The sequence below is a fragment of the Tasmannia lanceolata genome, unplaced genomic scaffold (genome assembly GCF_043159265.1).
Source record: "Tasmannia lanceolata isolate RefF3 unplaced genomic scaffold, GAP_Taslan_0.1 ptg000002l, whole genome shotgun sequence".
In the NCBI taxonomy this organism is placed as follows: domain Eukaryota; kingdom Viridiplantae; phylum Streptophyta; class Magnoliopsida; order Canellales; family Winteraceae; genus Tasmannia; species Tasmannia lanceolata.
Window position 1 is genome coordinate 41,186,296 of NW_027518679.1, and position 21,048 is coordinate 41,207,343.

At 38.6% G+C, this 21,048-nt stretch overlaps 1 protein-coding gene across 1 annotated transcript; it reads right to left on the bottom strand.

Moving 5' to 3' along the window:
• Positions 1-14,501: 14,501 nt before the first annotated feature.
• Positions 14,502-16,807, bottom strand: LOC143872880 (actin-depolymerizing factor 1-like). The gene is made up of 3 exons (XM_077376772.1): positions 16,650-16,807; positions 15,091-15,356; positions 14,502-15,007 (listed from the first exon to the last, which is right to left on the bottom strand). The coding sequence occupies exons 1-3, from the start codon at positions 16,650-16,652 to the stop codon at positions 14,857-14,859; spliced, it is 420 nt and encodes a 139-aa protein (XP_077232887.1). The 5' UTR covers positions 16,653-16,807; the 3' UTR covers positions 14,502-14,856.
• Positions 16,808-21,048: the final 4,241 nt, after the last annotated feature.

The following is a 21,048-nucleotide window of genomic DNA, read 5'->3' on the forward strand; positions in this document are numbered from 1 at the left end:
ATTACATTATCATTCCTCTATTCTCAAAACTGTGATTATTCTCCACCAAACATATAATGGAGTTTCAGTTCCTCCTCATGAACATGGATGCCATTTTATGAAAAAAATGACCTTTTTTTGTCCCCCACACTTGAGCCACATAGCTTTAGATTTTTGCCGCCAGCTGAATTCCTTCATTCTCACAGTGCTTTTATAATCCTTTCTCGCCAATTCTCTTTTCCTTACCTCCTTGTTGGTCATGGCCAAATTTTCATCCTTTGTGTCCGTGGATTCAATCAAAGAAAGAGACTTAGCCTTGGTTCCTTTAACGTGTGCCATCTCTTCCTTTCTCCAGGCTTGGATTTTCCTTTTTTAGGTTTTGGGTCTTATTGGGGAACTTGAAGTCCTCCCATTCCCATTCATACTCCCCTTTCATTCCTTCCACCACTGTCCCATTTTCTCTTTAAAATCTGACCATCATAACCACATATTTTCGAATCTTAAGGGGGGGCCATTTACATATCAATATTTTAAAATCTTGGATTTCCTCAAAATCTTGGATGGGAGACGAGAGGAGACCAACCGTCGTTTTCTGATTTCTTGCCCCTCTTTTCTTCCAGCGAGAGAGTAGGATATCGTCCCGTGTTTTTTTAAATCCAGGTTTTAGAAATCTCAGGATGGGGGAGAGATTTCTAAAACCTAGATTTCTTACTTAGAATCCAGGATACAGAATTTTACACCGCTTTCAAACTAAAACCTCGATTCTAAAATCTACGTATCCAAACAGCCCCTAAAGAAGCAATTCCTTGATGTTCGATGGTTTGCATAATAAGAATGGGTGAATGGTCAGAAGGTGGTCTAGGCGAAACCATTTGAAAAAGATGAATGAATGGGCTTCCCACTCTCCACTAAACAGGGATCTATCTAGCGTGGCCATTCTACTAGTCCAGGAATAGCAATTCACATCCTTAGGAATGCCAGCCAAGTGATGGCCGTTAATGAATGCATTGAAATTTCAAATGCTGGTTGTCCTAGTCTCTGAGTTCCTTTCTTCAATAAATCTTGTGGTGTTAAAATCGCCTTCTATGCAGCAAGCTCGTCCTCCCCATGCGTGAACCTCTTTCACTTCTCTCCACAACTCTTTCTTCTACATGGATTTGTTGGTTCATAGACAGCAGAAACCACACCCCGCAAAGATTCTACGATCTCTGACATTTGAAAGATAAGATGAATTCACCATCCCTGATAGCCTCTACCACAATCTTCAACACATTCGATAGAACAACCAAATCCCCAGCCCTACATTTAGAAGGGATAGAAGCCCACTCGCATCTACGGCTTTCCCATAGTAAACAGGTTATTGAAACAGATAAAATTTTCATTGTATCCTATAGTTACACAAATTCAGGCTTTCTTCTCTCAATCAAATCCGTCACTGGACCACTTTCTTATGTGACCCCAAGCCCCTGATATTCCAAGATAGGAAAATGGTATGGTAACCGAGAGTAAGACCGATGGGAGAAATCAACAATGAGAATGTGCCATATGTGCAAAATAAATCACCTTTTTGGTGATTTTCCTAAACCATAGGACTGGTTGTACGTCACTTGTGATTTATGAAGTGGTGGCAACAACCCATTTGTTCGGTTTCCTGCTCAGTTGTACAACCGGTTTCCCTAGCATTACTCTTCCAAGATATAATCTTCATTCGCACTTCTCTTTCCCTTCCCTCCCCAAAACTTGTTTCATACCCATCATTCTCTTACCATAATTCACGAAGAGAAAAGGTACTTCACCCCCCTTCGAACCCTTGTGCCCTGTTTCATACTCTTAAAGACTTTCAGTTTGGTGTTAAAGTCTCCATTCTGATCATTCAACACTCCTAGAATCTCCTTTTCTCTTCCATCCAAACTTACAACCAGAGATTTATCCACTTCAGCAAATTCTCAAGCTCATCATTCTTCCATTCCGTGGTCCGAATGCTGCTTTCTTCCTCCTAGTCGACAATGCTTTCGTGAGCATTCAATTCATCCCTAGCATTTCTTCTGATAATCCATTAATCTCAGTCACTATCACTTGTTATGAACTACAGCTCGCCTCCAGAGACCAATCAATCGAACTAGACAAACTGTGTTGCTGCCCTTCACATTAAGAATCTTTATCCTAAGGCAAGAGGCTCCCTTCAGCCCCATTACGATCATGCGCTTTTCCAGGCTTTCTCCTAAAAAGCGGCATGACACATCCTCCAACATGACTAACCGTCTTTCTGATGACCCTTAAATTCATCTTCTCGCAATCTAATGAGAAGTTTATGACACATATAGTCCTTCTGGGCCCCACAATGAGTAAACCCACCCCAAACGCCCTCTCTATTCCTCGGCTCCCGCCTAATACCACGTGTAAGATTTGTGGGTCGCAAGAGTGTAGCCTCATCCCACGCATCCCTCCATTCCTCGGCTCCCTGCCCAATACCTCCATCAATCACTTCTAGCGTTCTTGTGGGCCCTCAGTGAATGAGGGCAACCCGCAAAACCCTTTCCTTTTTACGTCTTCCCATTCAAGGCCTCCAACTGTCGCCGCTACCTTCTTTGACCCTCTCTAGACCAGTTTTTAATTTGAAAATCTGATCAACCAATGAGCCCCACCACTTCCAGACCACTCGAGTCCTTCCAATGCACATCATCCACCTCATCATCTCTGTCTTCAATCTCCCGGCCTTTCCTAGCTTTCTTGCGATAGCCATGGTGCCACAAACCACTAGCCAATTGAGCATCCAGACAGCCCCCAGTTCCCAATGAATTCCTCCATATCATCCTTCCTCCCAGTCGGCCCGTAATGCTACAAAAGAGAAATTGTTAGATTACTAACCCGCTTTTCCCCTTTTGCCATTGAAAAAACAGAGGGAGTGTTGGACCTCCCTGATCGATCACCCTGACAACAATAAGGAAGAAAAGCAGGAGTTTCTTAGCCCTCAGGATTAATCACCTCAATAATCCGGGGATAACATCCTTGAGTCTTAGAACCATAAGCCTCACCGATAACAGATTGTGCCTCATTACAGGTGTTTGTTTACATAGACTTCCACAAAAGGGGATTCAGAGGTTTTTTTTTTTCTCTGCGAGCCCATTCTCTTACTCCTCAAATCAAGGTTTTCTTCCAAGAAACACACGATGAAGAACATCCGATGTTCGACATTTCGTGTCTGTGTCGACATATGACACTCGTGTCTGTGTCCACAAATCATAGCTTATTTCACAATTGGGCTGACAAATATTCCATGAATAATTTTTCATGGTTGCCAAACGTACCTTTAGTGACATCGTGCACGTCTTCTGATGAGTCAATACATAATACAATTCATATAGATATCTACACAATCCATACACCACATTTTGAATAAATAATTTTCTAGCACTTCCTAAAGTTTTATCTTAAATTTTCATCATTTTGGTATGTCTCCGTACTTTTACACAATTTTAAAGCATTTTTACTGAAATTTTTAATTGAAATTGACATATTTTCAAAAGTTTAGATCAAAATGAAGTAATATACTCACTTCTGCTGCAGGAAGGAAGGGTCTTCCTTGTCTTGGTGGGCCCCACAAATATGGCACGTTTTGCTGGAGGCGATTCAATTGAGGCTATTGCGTAATGTAAGGGGTAATGGGTTTTCTTTTGGGCCAAGGAGAATGCTCCTAGGCAATTCATACTATGTAAATCTAGCGGGACTACAGGTCCCCACAGTAATTTTGCTGGTATGAATATATTTGTCAATTTTCAAAATAAAATAAAATATACCCACTTCTGGTTTTGGTTTCGGTATGCATTTAGGTTTCATTATGAATTACAATGGAGATGGAAACGGACACATTTTTTTCATTTCGTGTTGGCATATGTGGAAATTTCAAACAATGTGAGTACACCTGCGCCACGCGCCCTCTCCTTTAATTGATTTCCCGCCCGATAATGCATATACACTTCTCTCCGCCCCCTCCACCGATCCAATGTTCCTGTCGGCACCCCAGGGACAACCCATGCAACCCTTTCCTTTTTATGTCTTCCCACTCAAGGCCTCTGTTGTCACCCCTACCTTCTTTGACCCCCCTCTTGACCATTTCTGAATTTTAAAATCTGGTCAACTTATGGGGGCCAGACACACCACTACCAACGCAGCCGAGTCCTTCTAATGCACCTCCTCCACCTCATCGTTTTTGTCCCCAATCTACCGCCAAGGTTTTAAATTTCGGTTTCCGTAGGAAATCTTGTAAATTCACAGAAATGTATGGAAACATACGTAAATGACGAAATTTCAAGATGAAACTTTGGGAAATGCTAGAATAAGCACAAATACATACTTAGAAACCATCACATAACCCATAAAGCCATTCACAATGGCTTAATCACATCAAACACCTAGTTACATGTATTGTCACACTTGTTTGGGACAGTAAAATCAATAAAGTACAATGTAATGAAGTATAAGAAAGTACAATGACCTACAATGTAATTAAGCAACTCAACCTCGCCCTCATGAGCAAATGGTTGTGGAGATTTGGAGAAGAGAGGTCTGCTTTATGGGTAAGAGTTATTGGGAGTAAATATGGTTTTCTCTCCGGAAACTGGGAGTAAGATGATCGGTTTGAAAAGAAAGGTACAACTACCTGGAGGGATATTATTATTTTGAGCCATGAATTCAGAAAAGGATGTTGCTTCAAAGTCTTTTCTGGAAATCGGATCAGATTTTGGATTGATGCTTGGTGTTCAAAGGACCCTCTGAATATTGTTTTCCCTGATCTTTTTATTGTAGCTGCGGAAAAGAATGTTCTTGTCTGCGATTGCTTCGAAAGCGAATTATCTTCTTCTCATTATTATTTGATTTAATTGAAAAATGCTTTATAAAGAAGTCGGGTATGGATAAAAGAATTTGGATGTTGGATTCGTTCGGATTTTTCTCGGTTAAGTCATTTTATGATCAGTCGGGGTGCTATTGGCTCTGAGGAATCCTTATCAGCAAAGGTTTGGAATTTCCTTTGCCCTCCAAGAGTAAGTTTCTTTGGGTGGTCTGTTGGTTGTCGTCGCATTCAGACTATTGAATTCTTAAGAAAAAGAGGTATGTGGCTTGATCATTGTTCTTTATGCTTAAAGGATGGAGAATCAATTGATCATATATTCATCCATTGTAGTTATGTTCGCGAAGTTTGGGGTTTGATTTTGATGAGATTCGGTATTCAGTGGGTCTTTCTGTATTCTACTGAACAAGTTCTTGAAAGCTGGGATTTTGTTCCTTGGAAGAAAAAAGGCGAGGTTCTTTGGAAAATTTGTTTATTGGCAGTCTGGTGCAAGGTTGCCAGGGCGGGAATCGAAAGCGGGATTCGATTCGGGATTCGAAAGCGGGAATCGAAGGCTCCTAGGATGGTTGGAAGCGGGAATCGTGGGTTTGCCAGAGAGTCGACGAAGATTCGCCGGGGAATCGCCGGGAGTCGCTGGGGAGTTGGGATTCGCTGGGGATTCGCAGGGAATCACCTGGGAATCGGGGTTCATATAAAGTGGGAATCAGGGTTTCCATAAATTGAGAATCGAGGTTCTCAAAATTGGGAATCGGGGTTCCCAAAATGGAGAATCGGGGTTCCGACGGAATCGATTCGGGATTCCCCAGAATCGGGGAATCGAATCGAATCAAATCACGATTCTGATTCACGATTCGGGGAATCGCAAATCCCCACCCTCAGGTACGAATCCTGCTTCTCTAGTCTGGTGGTCCATTTGGAAAGAGAGTAACGAGAGAATCTTTATTGGAAAGGCAAAATCTTCCTATGGTCTATATTTGAAGATTATTGCCCTGGCTATTCTCTGGGCGAAAAGTTCTCCTCTTTTCTGTGTGGTTTCTGCCTATGATTTGTGAGAGGGTTGGCAGATCATATGCAATGAGGCGTCGTCCAAATCAAAGGTGATTCAAAAGTGGGCTCTTCCTCCCGTTGGTTTTTTCAAGCTAAATTTTGATGGTGCTTCTTTTAGGAATCCGGGTGCAGCTAGAATTGGTGGTCTTCTTAGGAATGATAGAGGTGAAGTGATTTGGGCTTTTTTCGGTCCAATTGGTATAAACGATTCTTCTGAAGCGGAAGTAAAAGCGGCTTTTCCGGAATATTACATTTAGATAATCTCATCCTAGACAAGGTGATAGTAGAAAGGGACTCGGTAAATGTGGTAAAGTGGCTTTCGGGTTCTGCTTCGCCGGCATGGAGATTCCTCAGTATTATGGATGAGATCTCTGATTATGTTTCTGATTCGGCTGTAGTTTTCTCACATATTCGGAGATCGGCAAATGGCGAATCTGATTCCCTTGCCAAATCTGGGGTTAGCAGGGCTAGTTTAGAGTGGTTTGATTATCTCCCTCCGTAAATTGTATTTTCTTTTTCCTTTTCTTTGTATTTTGTGAACCTTCTCGGCTCCTTCCATCAATATATTAATATTTCAAAAAAAAAAAAAAGGTACAATGACCAATCTCTCCTTCAAGGACCCCAACTCTATGTTAACAGCACATAGAGTTACGAGGAAAAGTGTGTTTCTTTGATTTTCAGTGTTTTTTTATTTACAGCAGATTAGGGCATATTTTTTATTTCGAGAAAAATAGCTTTATTTTATTTTTATTTTTTTTGAAATGGTGAGATTTTATTAGAAACCGAGGCACCCGACCACCTTGAGGATTGTATTCTATCCTTGAGGACTGTAATTTTTAACAAAAAATAGCTTTATATGATGTAAATCATAACATCTTAATTTATTTATTTTTAGGTTTTTGTCGCTCCAACCATTTCGGTCGAATTTTAGGAATTTCGATCGAATTTCAGGAATTTCGGTCGAAATGTCGAAGGAAATAATGTGGAAGGAATTCATTGAGATTTCATTTTGATGGGGATGGAAAAGGAAACATTTCGGTCATTTCAGATAAATTTTGGAGAACTATAACCATGTCTACTACCCTGTTCTAGCTGCTTGCAACATCCATGGCAGCGCGCATCCCCAGCCAATCAAGTGTCCAGGCAACAACAATCTCCAAACGAGTTCCTCCCCATCATGTCCTCTCCCTGCTAGTCTATTATGCTTTGCGAAAAGAAAGTGTTGGATTTCTTCTCCCAGAGTTAGTGAAATCCTCTCCAGTGTCCTCTCAAAAGTCAAGCGTCTCACGAGAACTAAAGCCCTACACATCTCTTCCATTTCTTCCAACCTCTTATCAATCTCTATCACTCTACATTCCCCGAAACGCATGATGGCTTCGATACTCCAAGCATGTTGCAGTATTTAAGAGAAGGAAAATCACTAGCATTTCTTTCATTTATCATTGCAAGCAACCCATTTTCACATATCGAAAAGCCCCAGAAGCTCACCCTTTTCTTTCCTCTTTAAAGCCGCATTAATATCTGCCATTGAGATGAAAACAAGAGTATCCTTGCCCTCCAGGTTAATCGCCTAAATAATCACAAGATAATAGCCTTGATCCTTAGAAGTTAGAACCATGAGCCTCGCTGATAGCATGTCTTGCCTCTTCAGAGGTGTTCATTTCCATAGACTTCCTCAAAGGAGGATTTGAAGGTGTTATTTTATTTATTTATTTATTTTTGTGCAAGCCTACTCTCTCACCTCTCAAATCAAGGTTTGTCTCCAAGAAACAAATGAGGAAGAATATTCTATGCCTTAAATTCCTACATGCACACAAGCTATAATTCTAGTTCCAGTCAACAGATTTCACAATAGTTTCTCTTTTTTAATACTCGAGTTTCCTATTCCACAATGTCCCAACCTCTCTCCTTGATGAAGCTCATTGGTCGAAGCAAAGGCATAAAACCTTGCCCAGATTTGCTTCCATCTGACAACTCCAAGCGCGGCCTACACCGTATAATGTCGTAGAAAATTGATCAAATCGGCATGAAATAGAAGTTAGACCATGTAGTGTTTCAATCCAATCCCATCCATGACCCAAAAACTGGACAGGATTCAGTCCTTTTTTAACCCATAACAAAAGACGGTTTGAAAACAATTTCTCGATTAAAAATGAAACTTCACAAATACAGCTATCAACATAATAAAGTTCGAATGCAAATTGATCATGTGCTTAAAAGACAAGAATTCACTCCGAACATTATTTAAATCATTAGATTTTTTTATATATATCTGACACTTCAAAGTCCAAAATGTAATGAATTGCACCGCTGATGAGGACAATCCTAGGGTCATATTCTAATTTTTAAGTCTCTTTAGGTTTCTTTTAGGTCTTTTTAAGTGATTAGAGGGTATTTTAGTCCAAAAGTAATAGGTTTTTATTTAGGGTTTTAGAACTTTCTAGTTTTCTTTCTTTTCTTATATACATGCAACCTCATGGCACTTTTCTTTGATGCTATGTAATGACGGAATGAATAAAGATTTGACCTTCATATCATGTCAGTTTTCCATCCTTAAACTCTTCTTTCACTCTCTTCTTTTCTCCTCTGTTCTCACTTTCTTCAATCTCTCTCTTTTTACCTTCTTTTCCTCTTTCCTTCTTCACCCTTTTCGGTTGGGTACATAAACCGTATCCCATTTCTACCCCTATTACCCTTCTTTTTTATCTTTCTTGATCTTGATCTTGATTAACTATTCTTTCTCTCTTCTCATGGTTGTCATGTATTCACATCAATTTGGTATCAAAGCCTGGGTTCGAATGGCTACCAAGGATCGCAAAAATATGATGGAAATACCCAAACCCATGGATCGTAATCAATATGCTATGAGACTTGACATACTGAGATTTTATGGAGTCAATGAAAGGGAATGTCTTGATTGGGTAGAAGCGTTGGAGATGTATCTATGGCAAAATAATCCGGGCAATAACCATATGATTTGCATTGCTAGGACAACTTTGGTCAAGAGTGCCTTAGTGTGGTGGCTAACACCGAAGCAAAAACAACGTGTGATGAGCAAATTACCCATTATTTATTGGCGTGACATGAGGGATCTATTTTTGAAAAAGTTTGCTCCAAAGACTTTTCAAGAATGTAAATGTAAAATACCGCAAGCTAGAATGATTAGAAAGGAAAATGCCAGGGCACGAGCAATGAAGCAATCTGCATGTCTGAGGATCCAGAAAACTTGGGCAACGTACCGGGTCAAGCAAGTGAACAAGAGACAATTCACTTTAGCCCACATCCGGGCTTTTGTGTGAGGATTGATGGCGCAGAGTGCTCCACATCATGCGACAGATTAGAGCCGCACTCATCATCCAAAGTCAATTCCGATTGTAGGTGGCTTGCTCATGATAATTAAGGATACAAAGGGCGTTCATCATCCTTCGGAGTCGATTCCATCGGAAGATAGCCAATGAACATTATATGATGATCAAGATGACAGCAACCATCATCCAATACGCCTAGAAGAGGAAAGTCATTCGACATATTTGCCACGGGCTTCAGATCACACCAATCAAGTCATCGATCGTAGTATTTCGATCTCTACCGAATTTTTACTACTACTTAATAAAGAACGCACAAACGAGCATCTAAATATCTAAGGAAACAGAAGAATAATGGTTTTTTTCAATCTAAGTTGTTGCGATACAAGGTGTCTATCGAAGGCAGTTCTTGTGATCACATTACTTCAAACCGACAACACAATTGCCCAAAGCTTCCTGTGAATTGGAAATATTTAATACGCTGGAAGGGTCAACCGTTTGCATATTGTGTGAGGATCAGAGCCAAAAAACTCCCACCCATCATGTCAATCATTATATTCGACGGGGTTGAATCTTTTCAAGCGGGGGAGTATGATGGGGACCATCGTAGGGTCATATTCTAATTTTTAAGTGTTCTACTTTTTCTTTAGTCTTTTACAGTCATTGGAGGACATTTTAGTCCAAAAGTAATAGATTTTTGTTTAGGGTTTTAAAACTTTCTAGTTCTCTCTCTTATATATATATATATGAGGAAACTGTTGGTGAGCTCACCAAACTTATGGTGAGCTAGCTTGCCAAATCACATGGGTCCCACATTTTGGGGAGTGATCCAAACCATTCATTTGCAAGGCCTTATCATAGATAGGGGGTGTACCAAAAATCAGCTCCATAGGATCATCCTAACCCCTCCATTTGTGGAGGACAAAAATGGGGCAGATTTGTGTCTGTCCATTTTTGTCCTCCACAAATGGAGTGGTTAGGATGATCCTATGGAGCTGATTTTTGGTACACCCTCCATCTATGTAAGGGACTTTCAAATGAATGCTTTGGATCATCCTAACAAAGTGGGCCCCCATGTGATTGGGCAAGCTAGCTCACCATAAGTTTGGTGAGCTCCTTAACAGTTTCCTCTATATATATATATATATATATATATATATATATATATATATATATATAGCAGAAGAGAGGAGAGAATTATTTGAATTTCTCCCAAAATTCTATGAGAATTACACATCACTTTTTTTGACTTTTTTTAACAAAGGCACCCATTCAACCCACATATTTTCAATCCTACCCCCTCCTTTATGCTTTTTAACAGAGGCACCCATTAAAGCCACATAATTTCAATCCTACCCCCCTCCTTTATGCTTTTTTAATTATGGAAACCTCTATAGATTGGAGGGCTAGGATCAGCCTATGGAAATGATTTTACTGGCACAACCTATTGATGTTGTGTTCCATCACATGGACGGTTTGGATCAACCTATGATGTGGTCCGTACAGTTCTTTGTCGGCATGTGCATCGCACGGGGTTTTTTACTAGTATATATATATAGCCCCATGATACTTTTCATTTGATGCTATGAAATGATGGATTGAATAAAAGATTTGGCCTTCATATCTAATGAGTTTTCTATCCCTAAAATCTGCTTCACTTTCTCGTTTCTCTTCTCTTCTCACTTTCTTCAATATCTCTTTCTCTTTTTCCCTTTTTTTCCTCTTTCCTTCTTCACCATTTTCGATTGGATTCATAAATTGTATCCCTTTTCTACGCTTGTTACCCCTCTTTCTTGATCTTGATCTTTCTTGATTTTGATTATTGACTTTTCTCTTTTTTCTTCGTTGTCATGGATTTACATCAATCGCCCAAGAGAAACATTGTTCAGAGACTGAAGACGATATGGTAATGCCTTTTGGGCTTAGTTGTCAATTCCGTTTCGTTTGTCGTTTCGTTTTCGCAACTGGAACGGAACGTTTCGGTGTTTCGTCTGTTTCGTTCGGCGTTTCATTTGAAACATTTTGTTCCGCTACGACGAGGGGAAAATTTATTTTTAATAGTTAAAAATATGAAAAAATCTGAAATTGTTAAAAAAATATAAGAAACAATTAAATGTACCAAATATGTAAAAGAGACATCTTTAGTACTTAAAAAATTAAATTTACTTCAATTAATACGTAAAAAAGAAAAGAAAATACAAAAAAAAAGTTAGAAAGTTGTAAGAGAAGGTGAAGGAGTAGTTGGGGGGAAAAGCGTTAGAAGAGTATATATAGAGGTGTAAGGGCTTGTAGATGCGAAAAGATGAAAAATACCCTTCCAACGGCTATAACAGGGTTATAAATGGTAAAAAGTAAGTGTAAAGGGGGAAAAACCATTTCCAATGGCTATAATGGCAATCCTGTAAATTTCTGAAAAATAAGTGCATTTTCGTCGAATTTCGGGCGAAACAGGGCATTCCGCCATAATTCCGAATTCCGCAGGAATCCCTATCGAATGATCGAGACCAAAATTCCAACTGAAACGGAATTTATGGCCATTTTGTTCCGAATTCTGGATCGGAACGAAATCTTTCGTACGTACCCCAAAATGGAATTGATAACTGAGCTTTTGGGTGAAATAGTGTATGTATTGGGTGATACGAACACATTCAGTTTTGTAACATCCACCTAAAAATCAGAGATGTATGGAGAAATACATTTGGGAATGGCAGATACTTCTATTTTTTTGTAATGATAAATTGCTGAAACTTGAAAACATGGTTTCAAACCTCACATTTCACTTAATGGATAGTGTAAAAAAGGACTCACAACATTGCCTTGGGAAAATCATATGTTCATGTTTGACTTCAATGCAAAAGATTTTCTTTCTGGGCATTAACAAAATAAATTACTAAAAAACTCATGTACGAAGACACCATAACCGAGTTGGTCAATTGATGCAGAATGATCGAAGGACTAATACTTCGCTCTAATATAAAACTGGTGTAAGACGGATCTATGGAAAAGATGCAAAATGCGAAAAGGATGAGTGACAATTAGGATTTTGGATCCTAAAATATATGAGTAGATTGAAAAAATATTTCAACTAGGTTTAGCGTAGGTTTATAAGGGTGCAAACGTATGCCGGAAATGTGCAGACATATGCTAGGAACCTATAGGCAAGGTTTTTTTTTTTTTTTCAAGAATAAGTGTTGCATGGATCAAAGAATAATATGTAGAGATCAAGAACTGAGAATAAAGAGGATCAGAGCAAGAAATTAAAGAGAGATCAAACCTGGAATCACTCTAGATCTTTTCTAGATATCACACCCAAGTTTTCAAAGCTTCGCACGTTGAACAAGGTTGTGTTAGAATCCCACCAGCAATGGCGAGGCATTACACCAAAGGAACCCTAGGCGTCGCAGCAAGGGATCAAGGCCTCGCACATTGAGAAAGTAGACTTCACATCCATGATTTGTAAGAAAGCAAGAAAAAATTAATTTCATTCATTCATCCCTTACATCCATCCCTAGAAAATTGTCACGAGGCATAAAACAAATTTAAAAAGAAATGAACAAGAAAATTCTAAAAACCTAAACAAACATAATACCTTTATACTAAAATACCCTCTAATGACTTAAAAAAATTGCTCCCCACCTAAAATTCCCACAATACATGTGTGAGGCCTATTTAAAACACTCATAACTAAAAAAACTACAGTGATTTTGATGGAAAAAGACAATGGTACCCCTACTATAACTTAAGGGACTTCAAAAATACCTAGAAATTAAAATTTGGACCTTAGGATGGTCCCCATTATACTCCCTCGCTTAAAAGACTTAACCTCGTCAAGTATGATCAGGATTAGAGGCATCCATAAATGAAATATATATTGTATTTACATATTTTTAGAATAATTTTGTTACTTCTTTCTATCTTTTATTACAATAGATACTATTATTCCTCATGTAAATATGTATTCCACAATTTTCTAGTGTGATTTATGCAAAAAAGTGTTTTTTTATTTTGTGCCATTTTACAAACATTTACCACGCGTTCCACACATGTTTCACATAAGTTTCCAATAGGTTCCCATGCATTTCCGAAACGTTTTCACAATTTTTTTCATGTTTCGGAAACAAGTTTCTGAAATGCCTTTCAGGGAAACGTGTTTCTCATTCACCAAATGTGTTCCGGCAACTATGGGACTGATACTTTGCTTTAATACCAAATTGACGTAAGACAGACCTATGGAATGGATGTTAGAAGTGAAAAGAATGAGTGAATTTAGAGTTTTGGATCCTAAAATATATGATTAGATTGAAAAAATAGTTCTATTAGGTTTAGGGTAGGCTTAGAAGGGTGCATACATATGCTAGGAATGTACAAACATATGCCAAGAATGTACACATATGCCGAGATGGTGTAGACAATGTTTTTTTTCCAAGAACAATTGGCGAAAGGATCAAGGAATAATAAGTAGAGAGCAAGAGTTGAGAATAAAGAGAATTGAAGCAAAAAATTAAGGAGAATAATCAGACTTAGAATCACTCCGGTTTTTTTCTAAGCATCACCTTGGTTTGCAATGCTTCACACCTTAAAGAAAAATGTTGTGCTAAAATCCCACTAGCAATATGAGGCATCCAGGCCTCGCACCTTAGGAAAGTAGATTTCACATTCATGATTTGCAAGAATGTAAGAAAAAAACTGATTTCATTCATTCATCCAATACATCTATCCCCACAAAAGTGTCATGCATCAGATTAGGTACCAAAGCTCAGGTTGAAAGCATGTCATCTAGATGCAACCCCAAATGAATATTTGAGTTTCTGGAAGGCTTAAACGCGAAATTTGAAGGGAAATATTAAAATTTTGGCCTACAGCCAATAGTTCCTTCCCTATCCTTTTTCTATTAAAGAGTGCAGCCATAAATTTGCTTTATGGTGCGTGGCAGATGATTCTGAAAGAATAAATTCTATAAGCTACAAAGGTCTAAGTCTCCCCAATGCGGCATAAAAGAATCCAAAAAACATTCCTCAAGAAACAGCCCTAAGCATGCTATTTCATGACATTAAAAATAAAAGGAAGAAGTAGAAAAGCAGTTATTATCCCTTCAATTAAAATTTGTATACAGCCAATAGACTATGACTTTGTATCAACAAACAACCTTACAAATTACCATGACCTCTAAGAAAGTATTCATCCATAAACATATGCCTAAATTAAAGTGCGTGCTCGACAATAATAAATAACATTGAACATAAGGAGATCGATTAGCTATGCAAATTCAGGACAAGCCAAAATCAGTGTCAAGAAGATATCAAAAGCTCACTCTTCTGCAATCCAAATCAAAACCACACAAAATGGTTAAAAATCCATTTAAGCCATAGAATAAACTACAGGTGCTGACTAGCCCCACAATTGTTACATAGCATTAGCTTGTAGACATCAGAGTACTACAAGGAGCCTCATTTGCCACATAGATTCCACAAATAACAAATTCCATGATAATTCCCAAAATAACCAATGTTGTTTTAGAGCAAGACGAGCTGTATTGTAAACACGACCAACACACCAATATCATATCTAGCCAAATTCATTGTCACACGAAACTATAAAGTATAGAACTATAGACACATCACTGAAGCAAATAGATTGTATGGAGGAAATCTCCATTCCAGGTCATGTGTTACACACTCAATTGGCACGGCTGGAAATAACATCCAGACTCACCTCGGTCGGATCTGTTGCTTGCAACTCCACCTGAATACCATCCAGCTCCCTCTTGAATCTATCCTTGGAACTTGCATAAAGCATCTTACTTCTCACCCTTGCTGTATCAGGAGACCTTCACAAAGAAAAAGTAAAGACCGATAATTCAAGGGTAGATCATTGAGAATTATTTAAATGTTTCTTAGATAGAATGGTTACCACGCAATGAAAAAAATCTTGCTTTTTTGGATATTCTCTGCGGTTACAAAATCAAAGTCATAGATGGCATAACGGCACTCATTCTCAGGAAGGCTTGCAAAGAAGTCGTCATAGCTCTGTGCAGGCTCGCCAAGCTTTTCAACAATGACCTGTTTGAGCTTCTCATCTATCTTGTAGGTAATGAAACGGTAAGTTCTCTTAGCCTTCAGTTCCAAGAATTTGAGCTTGCAGTCATCATTGACTGCCATTCCCGACGCTGCATTGGCCTATAAAATCGGATGAACTTAACATAAAAGTCATGCAGCCTCAGACATTTAAAGATCTGATGGAAATAAACCTAGCAGAAAAGTGCCCCAAAAATTCTTCTCCATAGGATGATTCTAATCCTCCAATTTGTGATGTTTCTGTGAAACTACCATTTACTCCAAAAGCTTAAGCCGTTGGAGATGCCGTTAATTAAGCTTTTATACGTTAACACTCCCCCTCACATGTGGCCCCTCTTTTTAGTATTGGCCTACACGTGGCATATGTGGCCCCTCTTTTGGGTTGGGCCATTACATGTGGATTTTTACTATCAAAGAGTTTTGAACTCAGGACCTTTGCTCTGATAAACAACCAAATACTCCAAAAGCTTAAGCCACTGGAGATGGAGTTATTTAATCTTTTATACTATTAAAAGTTTCTAAACTATCGTTTTTTTTTTTCTAAGCTAACTCCAAAACAAAACAAAAATCTAACAGAGAACCATGCAATCAACTAAAACTAATACAAGTCATGTGTAAGGACTAGGAAAAGATAGAAACCCTAGACAAATAAAATACCAGAAAGGGAGACCAATAATACATGATAAATAGCAAAATACCGAAACGATAAACCAATTAGAATGGTCCTAAGTCCTAAGTCCTAACAACATCTATGAGAATGTATGTCCCATAAATCTAATTAGATTTGCAATTTTAATAGTCCTGGAGCTTCCAAAAACCATATCCATACCAAAAAAAAAAAAAAAAAAACCCTAAACATCCAGCAATAAGTAAACTCTCATACACAGATCGCTCGAGAAAGTACACAGATCAATCCAACAAAAGCCAAAATAAAAATCATTAACAGCGAATTAATAGAACAGACTGTGTAAGAATTTCCAGAACACGCTAAAAAATCCATTGAAAACTGAAAATCGACAAAAGCACTGCTTTCAATGCAAGATCTACTCCAACAACTGTGAAATTCACATCAGCAACAAGAATCAAAAGAAAAAATCAATCAATTGCTTCCTAAATCAGATAATCAGTAAACAGAATCAGGAATCGGAGTCCGAAAAGCGATTAAGATCTGTTCAGTCAGTAGATCCTAGAGAAAATGCAATAATCAGATCAAAACCCTTCGGAGTCCAGCGATTTGAGTAGAATCAATCACCAGAGGCAAATCAATTACAGATCAAACAACAAAAACAAAAAAAAAAACGATTAGAGAAAAAAACACAGGAAAAATCAAACCCTAGCGACATAAAAAAAAAGAAAATAAAAAATAAAAAGCATAAAAAAAGGGGAAAATCTTACCATTTTTTCAGGAGATCGGAGGTAGGCGATGTAGATTGGAAGGGCGTGAAAAGGGGGAGGGATATAGCAAAAATATTTGGGGCAACGAGAGCGATAATGAAAAGCTAGAGCTCCTCAAATATCATGATTTTTTCGCCCCACTGTAGGATAATGCGCTCCACTGTAAGGTGATTTGACGTAAAAAAGTTTTAAAGTCTCCGCACAATTCACGTTAAAAAGGGAAGAGTCGCCCCTCGCTGTAGGATAATGCACCCCCTTGTAACGTGATTTGACGTCAAAAAGCGTTAAAGTCTGAACAATGGGACGCATTATCCTACGGAGTGGCGAAAAAGTTATCTCCCTAATAGGGGGGCGCATTCTCCTACAGGGGAGGCGAAAAATTCAGATCCCATATCATAAGGATGGTCATATATGACTACAGAAAAAAGTACACTCAGCCAATCAGACATTGCCACGTCATCAATGAGCTGGAAATAGCGTGGCTGCGGAGGCTTTTTAGTCTCTTTCTCTCTGGAGACTTGCCTCGACTCGACTTCGAGATTTATTTAGGAGCGGTGTTTAATTACCTGAACATCTGGGAATTTGACACAAATTACGAGATTTGCCATCGGATTAGCTTTATCCTCGTGCCCTTTTAAAAGGTCGAGGATGGGGTCGGCCTACTTTCTTACGCAAGAAAATTGACGTGTCTTTCCCACTGGGATCGGCTAAAATGACACGATGTTTCCCAACCTTGAAAAAAAAAATGAGTTTTTATATGGTTTAAGCCTTTATTTGTTTAGTATTTTTCAAAAAGTTCTGGGATGATCCAAACCGTCCATTTGATGGGCCCCAAGCTAAACAGGTTTTACGTCAAAAATCATTTCCATGTATGATCCTATCCCTCCGATCTACAGAGGTTTATGTAATAAGCATCTCCACTGGAGATGAGAGGGATAGTATCAGAAATGATTTTTAGGCACAACCTATTGAAGTTGTGGCCCATCAAATGAACAGATTGGATCATCCTATAGTGTAAGCCATACAGTACTTTTTGAAAAATACTGGACCATACAGGATTACATCATATAAAAACTCTTGAAAAATATACCATGAATATTTATTGGGCTTCTTTTGAATGGACAAATATTTGTGGGGCTTGTTTTGAGAGATGGACGCTAGAGGAAGACGGTGAGAGCGAGGGGAGCATAAAACGATCCTACGTAATTCTCCTTGGATTTTTTTTTCTCCCACATAAGTCTGAGGAACCAAAAAAAACCCGGCAACCAAACAGAGTTATAGTTTATGCTCTCCTTACGACTCATTTCTCTCCACTTCCCTCCTTCTAGAGCCCTCTCACACAATTGGACCCACAAATATTCCATAGAATAATTTTTCATAGTTGGCAAACATGACCGAAAGGGACGAGAAACTTACTAAAATCATCTTTCTTTGTACTTTGCACCGAGACCGAGGGTCGGTGGTTGAAGGGCATTATTGCCTGATTATATATTAGTGTATCTAAGAGTGCAATAAATAGACATAAACTTGTTCAAGTTGAAGAAAATTGCTAAACTCAGTAACATTAATTTTGGGCTCATGTATGCACAGTGGATGAATTTAATTGGGTGTCTTGATGCACTAAAATATGTAAAAGATTCAAAATATTCTTGTATGGATCAAATTCATGAATTGTAGAGGGCAAAACAAAACTCATTCGGGGATAATAATAAACCTCACTAGTATAAGATCAACCATTTTGTGCTAAACGAGTCAAGCTCTGGCGAAAATAATGTTGGTTAGTGAGAAATGACCCTCACTCATGAGAAAAAAAATACTCTCTCAGATGAAACAAACCTCCTTTAAGCAAAAATAATGCTCACCCGGGATAACTGAACCTCGCTCAGGTGAAAATAATGCTCACTCAAGTTAAACAAACCCTGCTTAGTAAAAACAATGCTCCTCTCGAAAATAAATTACCCTCGCCAAGGCAAAAATAAAGCTCATCCTGTTAAAGTATAGAAGATTAAGAACACCTTTCTCCAACAGCTTAAGCTATTGGAGTAACTGGTTGTTTCACATGGTATCAGAGCAAAGGTCCTGAGTTCAAACCTCCCGGATAGCAAAATTCTACATGCAATGGCCATACCCAAAAGAGGAGCCAACCCAAGAAAGAGGGGCCACACGTGAGGGGGAGTGTTGTAAAGTATAAAAGATTAAGAACACCTTTCTCCAACAGCTTAAGCTATTGGAGTAACTGATTGTTTCACACATCCAAGCAAAATAAACCTCACTGAAGTGAAAACAATGCTCGCCTTGGTGAAATGTACCTCGCTTGAGCAAGAACCATGCTCAACCAAACAAAATAAAGCTCACTCGAGCAAGAACAATGCTTGCCCAGGCAAAATGAACCTCGCTTGAGCGAGAACAATGGTCTTCAAGAAAAAATGAGCCTCGCCGAGCAATAATAATGCTTGCCTAAGAGAAACAATCTTCGCTTAGGCAAAAATAATACGATCTCAAGCGAAACGAACCTCCTCGCTCATATGTAAATAATGGTCACGCGTGGACAAAAAGAATCTCCTCACCCGGGCAAAACTAATGCTCGCCTAGGTGAAACAAACATCTCTCATGTGAAACAGATGCTTACCCAAGCAAAACAAACCTCCCTCAGGCAAAGCAATCCTCTCTCAAACTTCCAAACTCTCACTCGGGAAAAACTATCCTCTCGTGATCGAGGCCTCCAAGAAACAAGCTACAACCTTTTCAAACGTTTAAGAAATACACCGGAGCCTTTACATAATTAAACAGTGTGAGAAGATTAGAAATAGATGGTGTCATGGCTTGGTACAACGAAAGGGCCATGATGTTTTACTTTGAGCGTGCTTGGTGAAGTTAGATAAATTGACATAGATTAATTAAGCTGAATAATTTCGTTGTAGATTAAAGGTTTTAATAGGAGTGAGCATTCTAGTAAATGTAACATTTTGATTACAACATTAAAGCCCTAGGCACAAGAGTTTTCTAGATATTCTCCTAATATTGAGTACTTAAGAAGGTTGAACCTTTGTAAGTGGTAGGAATGAATCCATGTCATATTTCTAAAACAGTGCGATTCTTGACAATGTATTGCTGAAGAATGAGCCCCACTAAGCCCATTGACAATAGCTTACCAAAACAAAAGGGATGTTTATGGCAATTGAAAGCACCAGGATCTGCATGTGTCTAATAATCATGAAGAGCTCCATTTAACTGCAATTCGATAAGTCATTAGTGTAGAAGAAGAATAGCTTAAAAGGTCATATAAGATACAAGCAAGTACCTTATGATCAAGATAATAACTGACCGAAGTAATGTGTGCGTACAGTGAAAGTTTTAGTACTGAAAACCTTCACAGTACTCACTTTAACACTCCTATCCCCTTTGAGGACAAAAGCAAAGTCCTATAGATGTGATGGCTCTGCAGGGTCAATTAAGTGAGATTGAACGTAGCATCAAGTGTCATCTTTTTATGTAATAGGTATGTACCTAAAGAGTGAATGCTCCATATATATGACAAACTTTGTATGCCTTGAGGTCATATTGAATAAATGCTATGAGAAACACTTGGTGGATAAATACTATCCACATCATGAATTCCATGTGGAGATTTCTTACAAGTCAAGGATTCAGTAGAGGAGAGCATACCACCAAAATAGGGAATGGGGTAGAGATAGACATTGAGTCCATCATGACACCACATCCAGTACGGATTTTGGTGTTATTTTAATGCAGCAAATACAATCTATGTTCCTACTGCACTTAAAAACCTTTTTCAACTCCAAAACTTGATTCTTTTAATTATGAATTTAAGATTGGAAATAATGGATTTTCTCTGATCCATCATGCCAATCTGGATGGTTTTGATGCCCTCTAGTGTTATTCTTGTGTATTAAGATTTGACCTCTTTTATGCTCGGACTTGGCTTACCCCTCCAAAAATGGAGGGCAAAAATGGGCAGATTTGCGGCAAACAGTGTCTGTCCATTTTGACCTCCACAAATGAATGGGTTAGGATGATCCTAAGGAGTTGATTTTTTGTACATACCCCATCTATGTAAGGGCCTTTCAAATGAATGCTTTGGGTATCCTAACAAAGTGGGCCCGCATGAGTTTGGGGCCCTCGACCGCACAATCATCTCTCTCTCTCTCTCTCTCTCTCTCTCTCTCTCTCTCTCTATATATATATATATATATATATATATATATATATATATATATATAGGTTCCACAAACTACAAATCACATGATATAAGGTTCCACAAATAACAAATCATATGATAAAAGGTTCCACAAATAACAAAGAACAACCCACAACAGTTACATAGATAGGTTCCACAAATAACAAATCACATGATAATGCCCAAAATAACTAGGGAGAT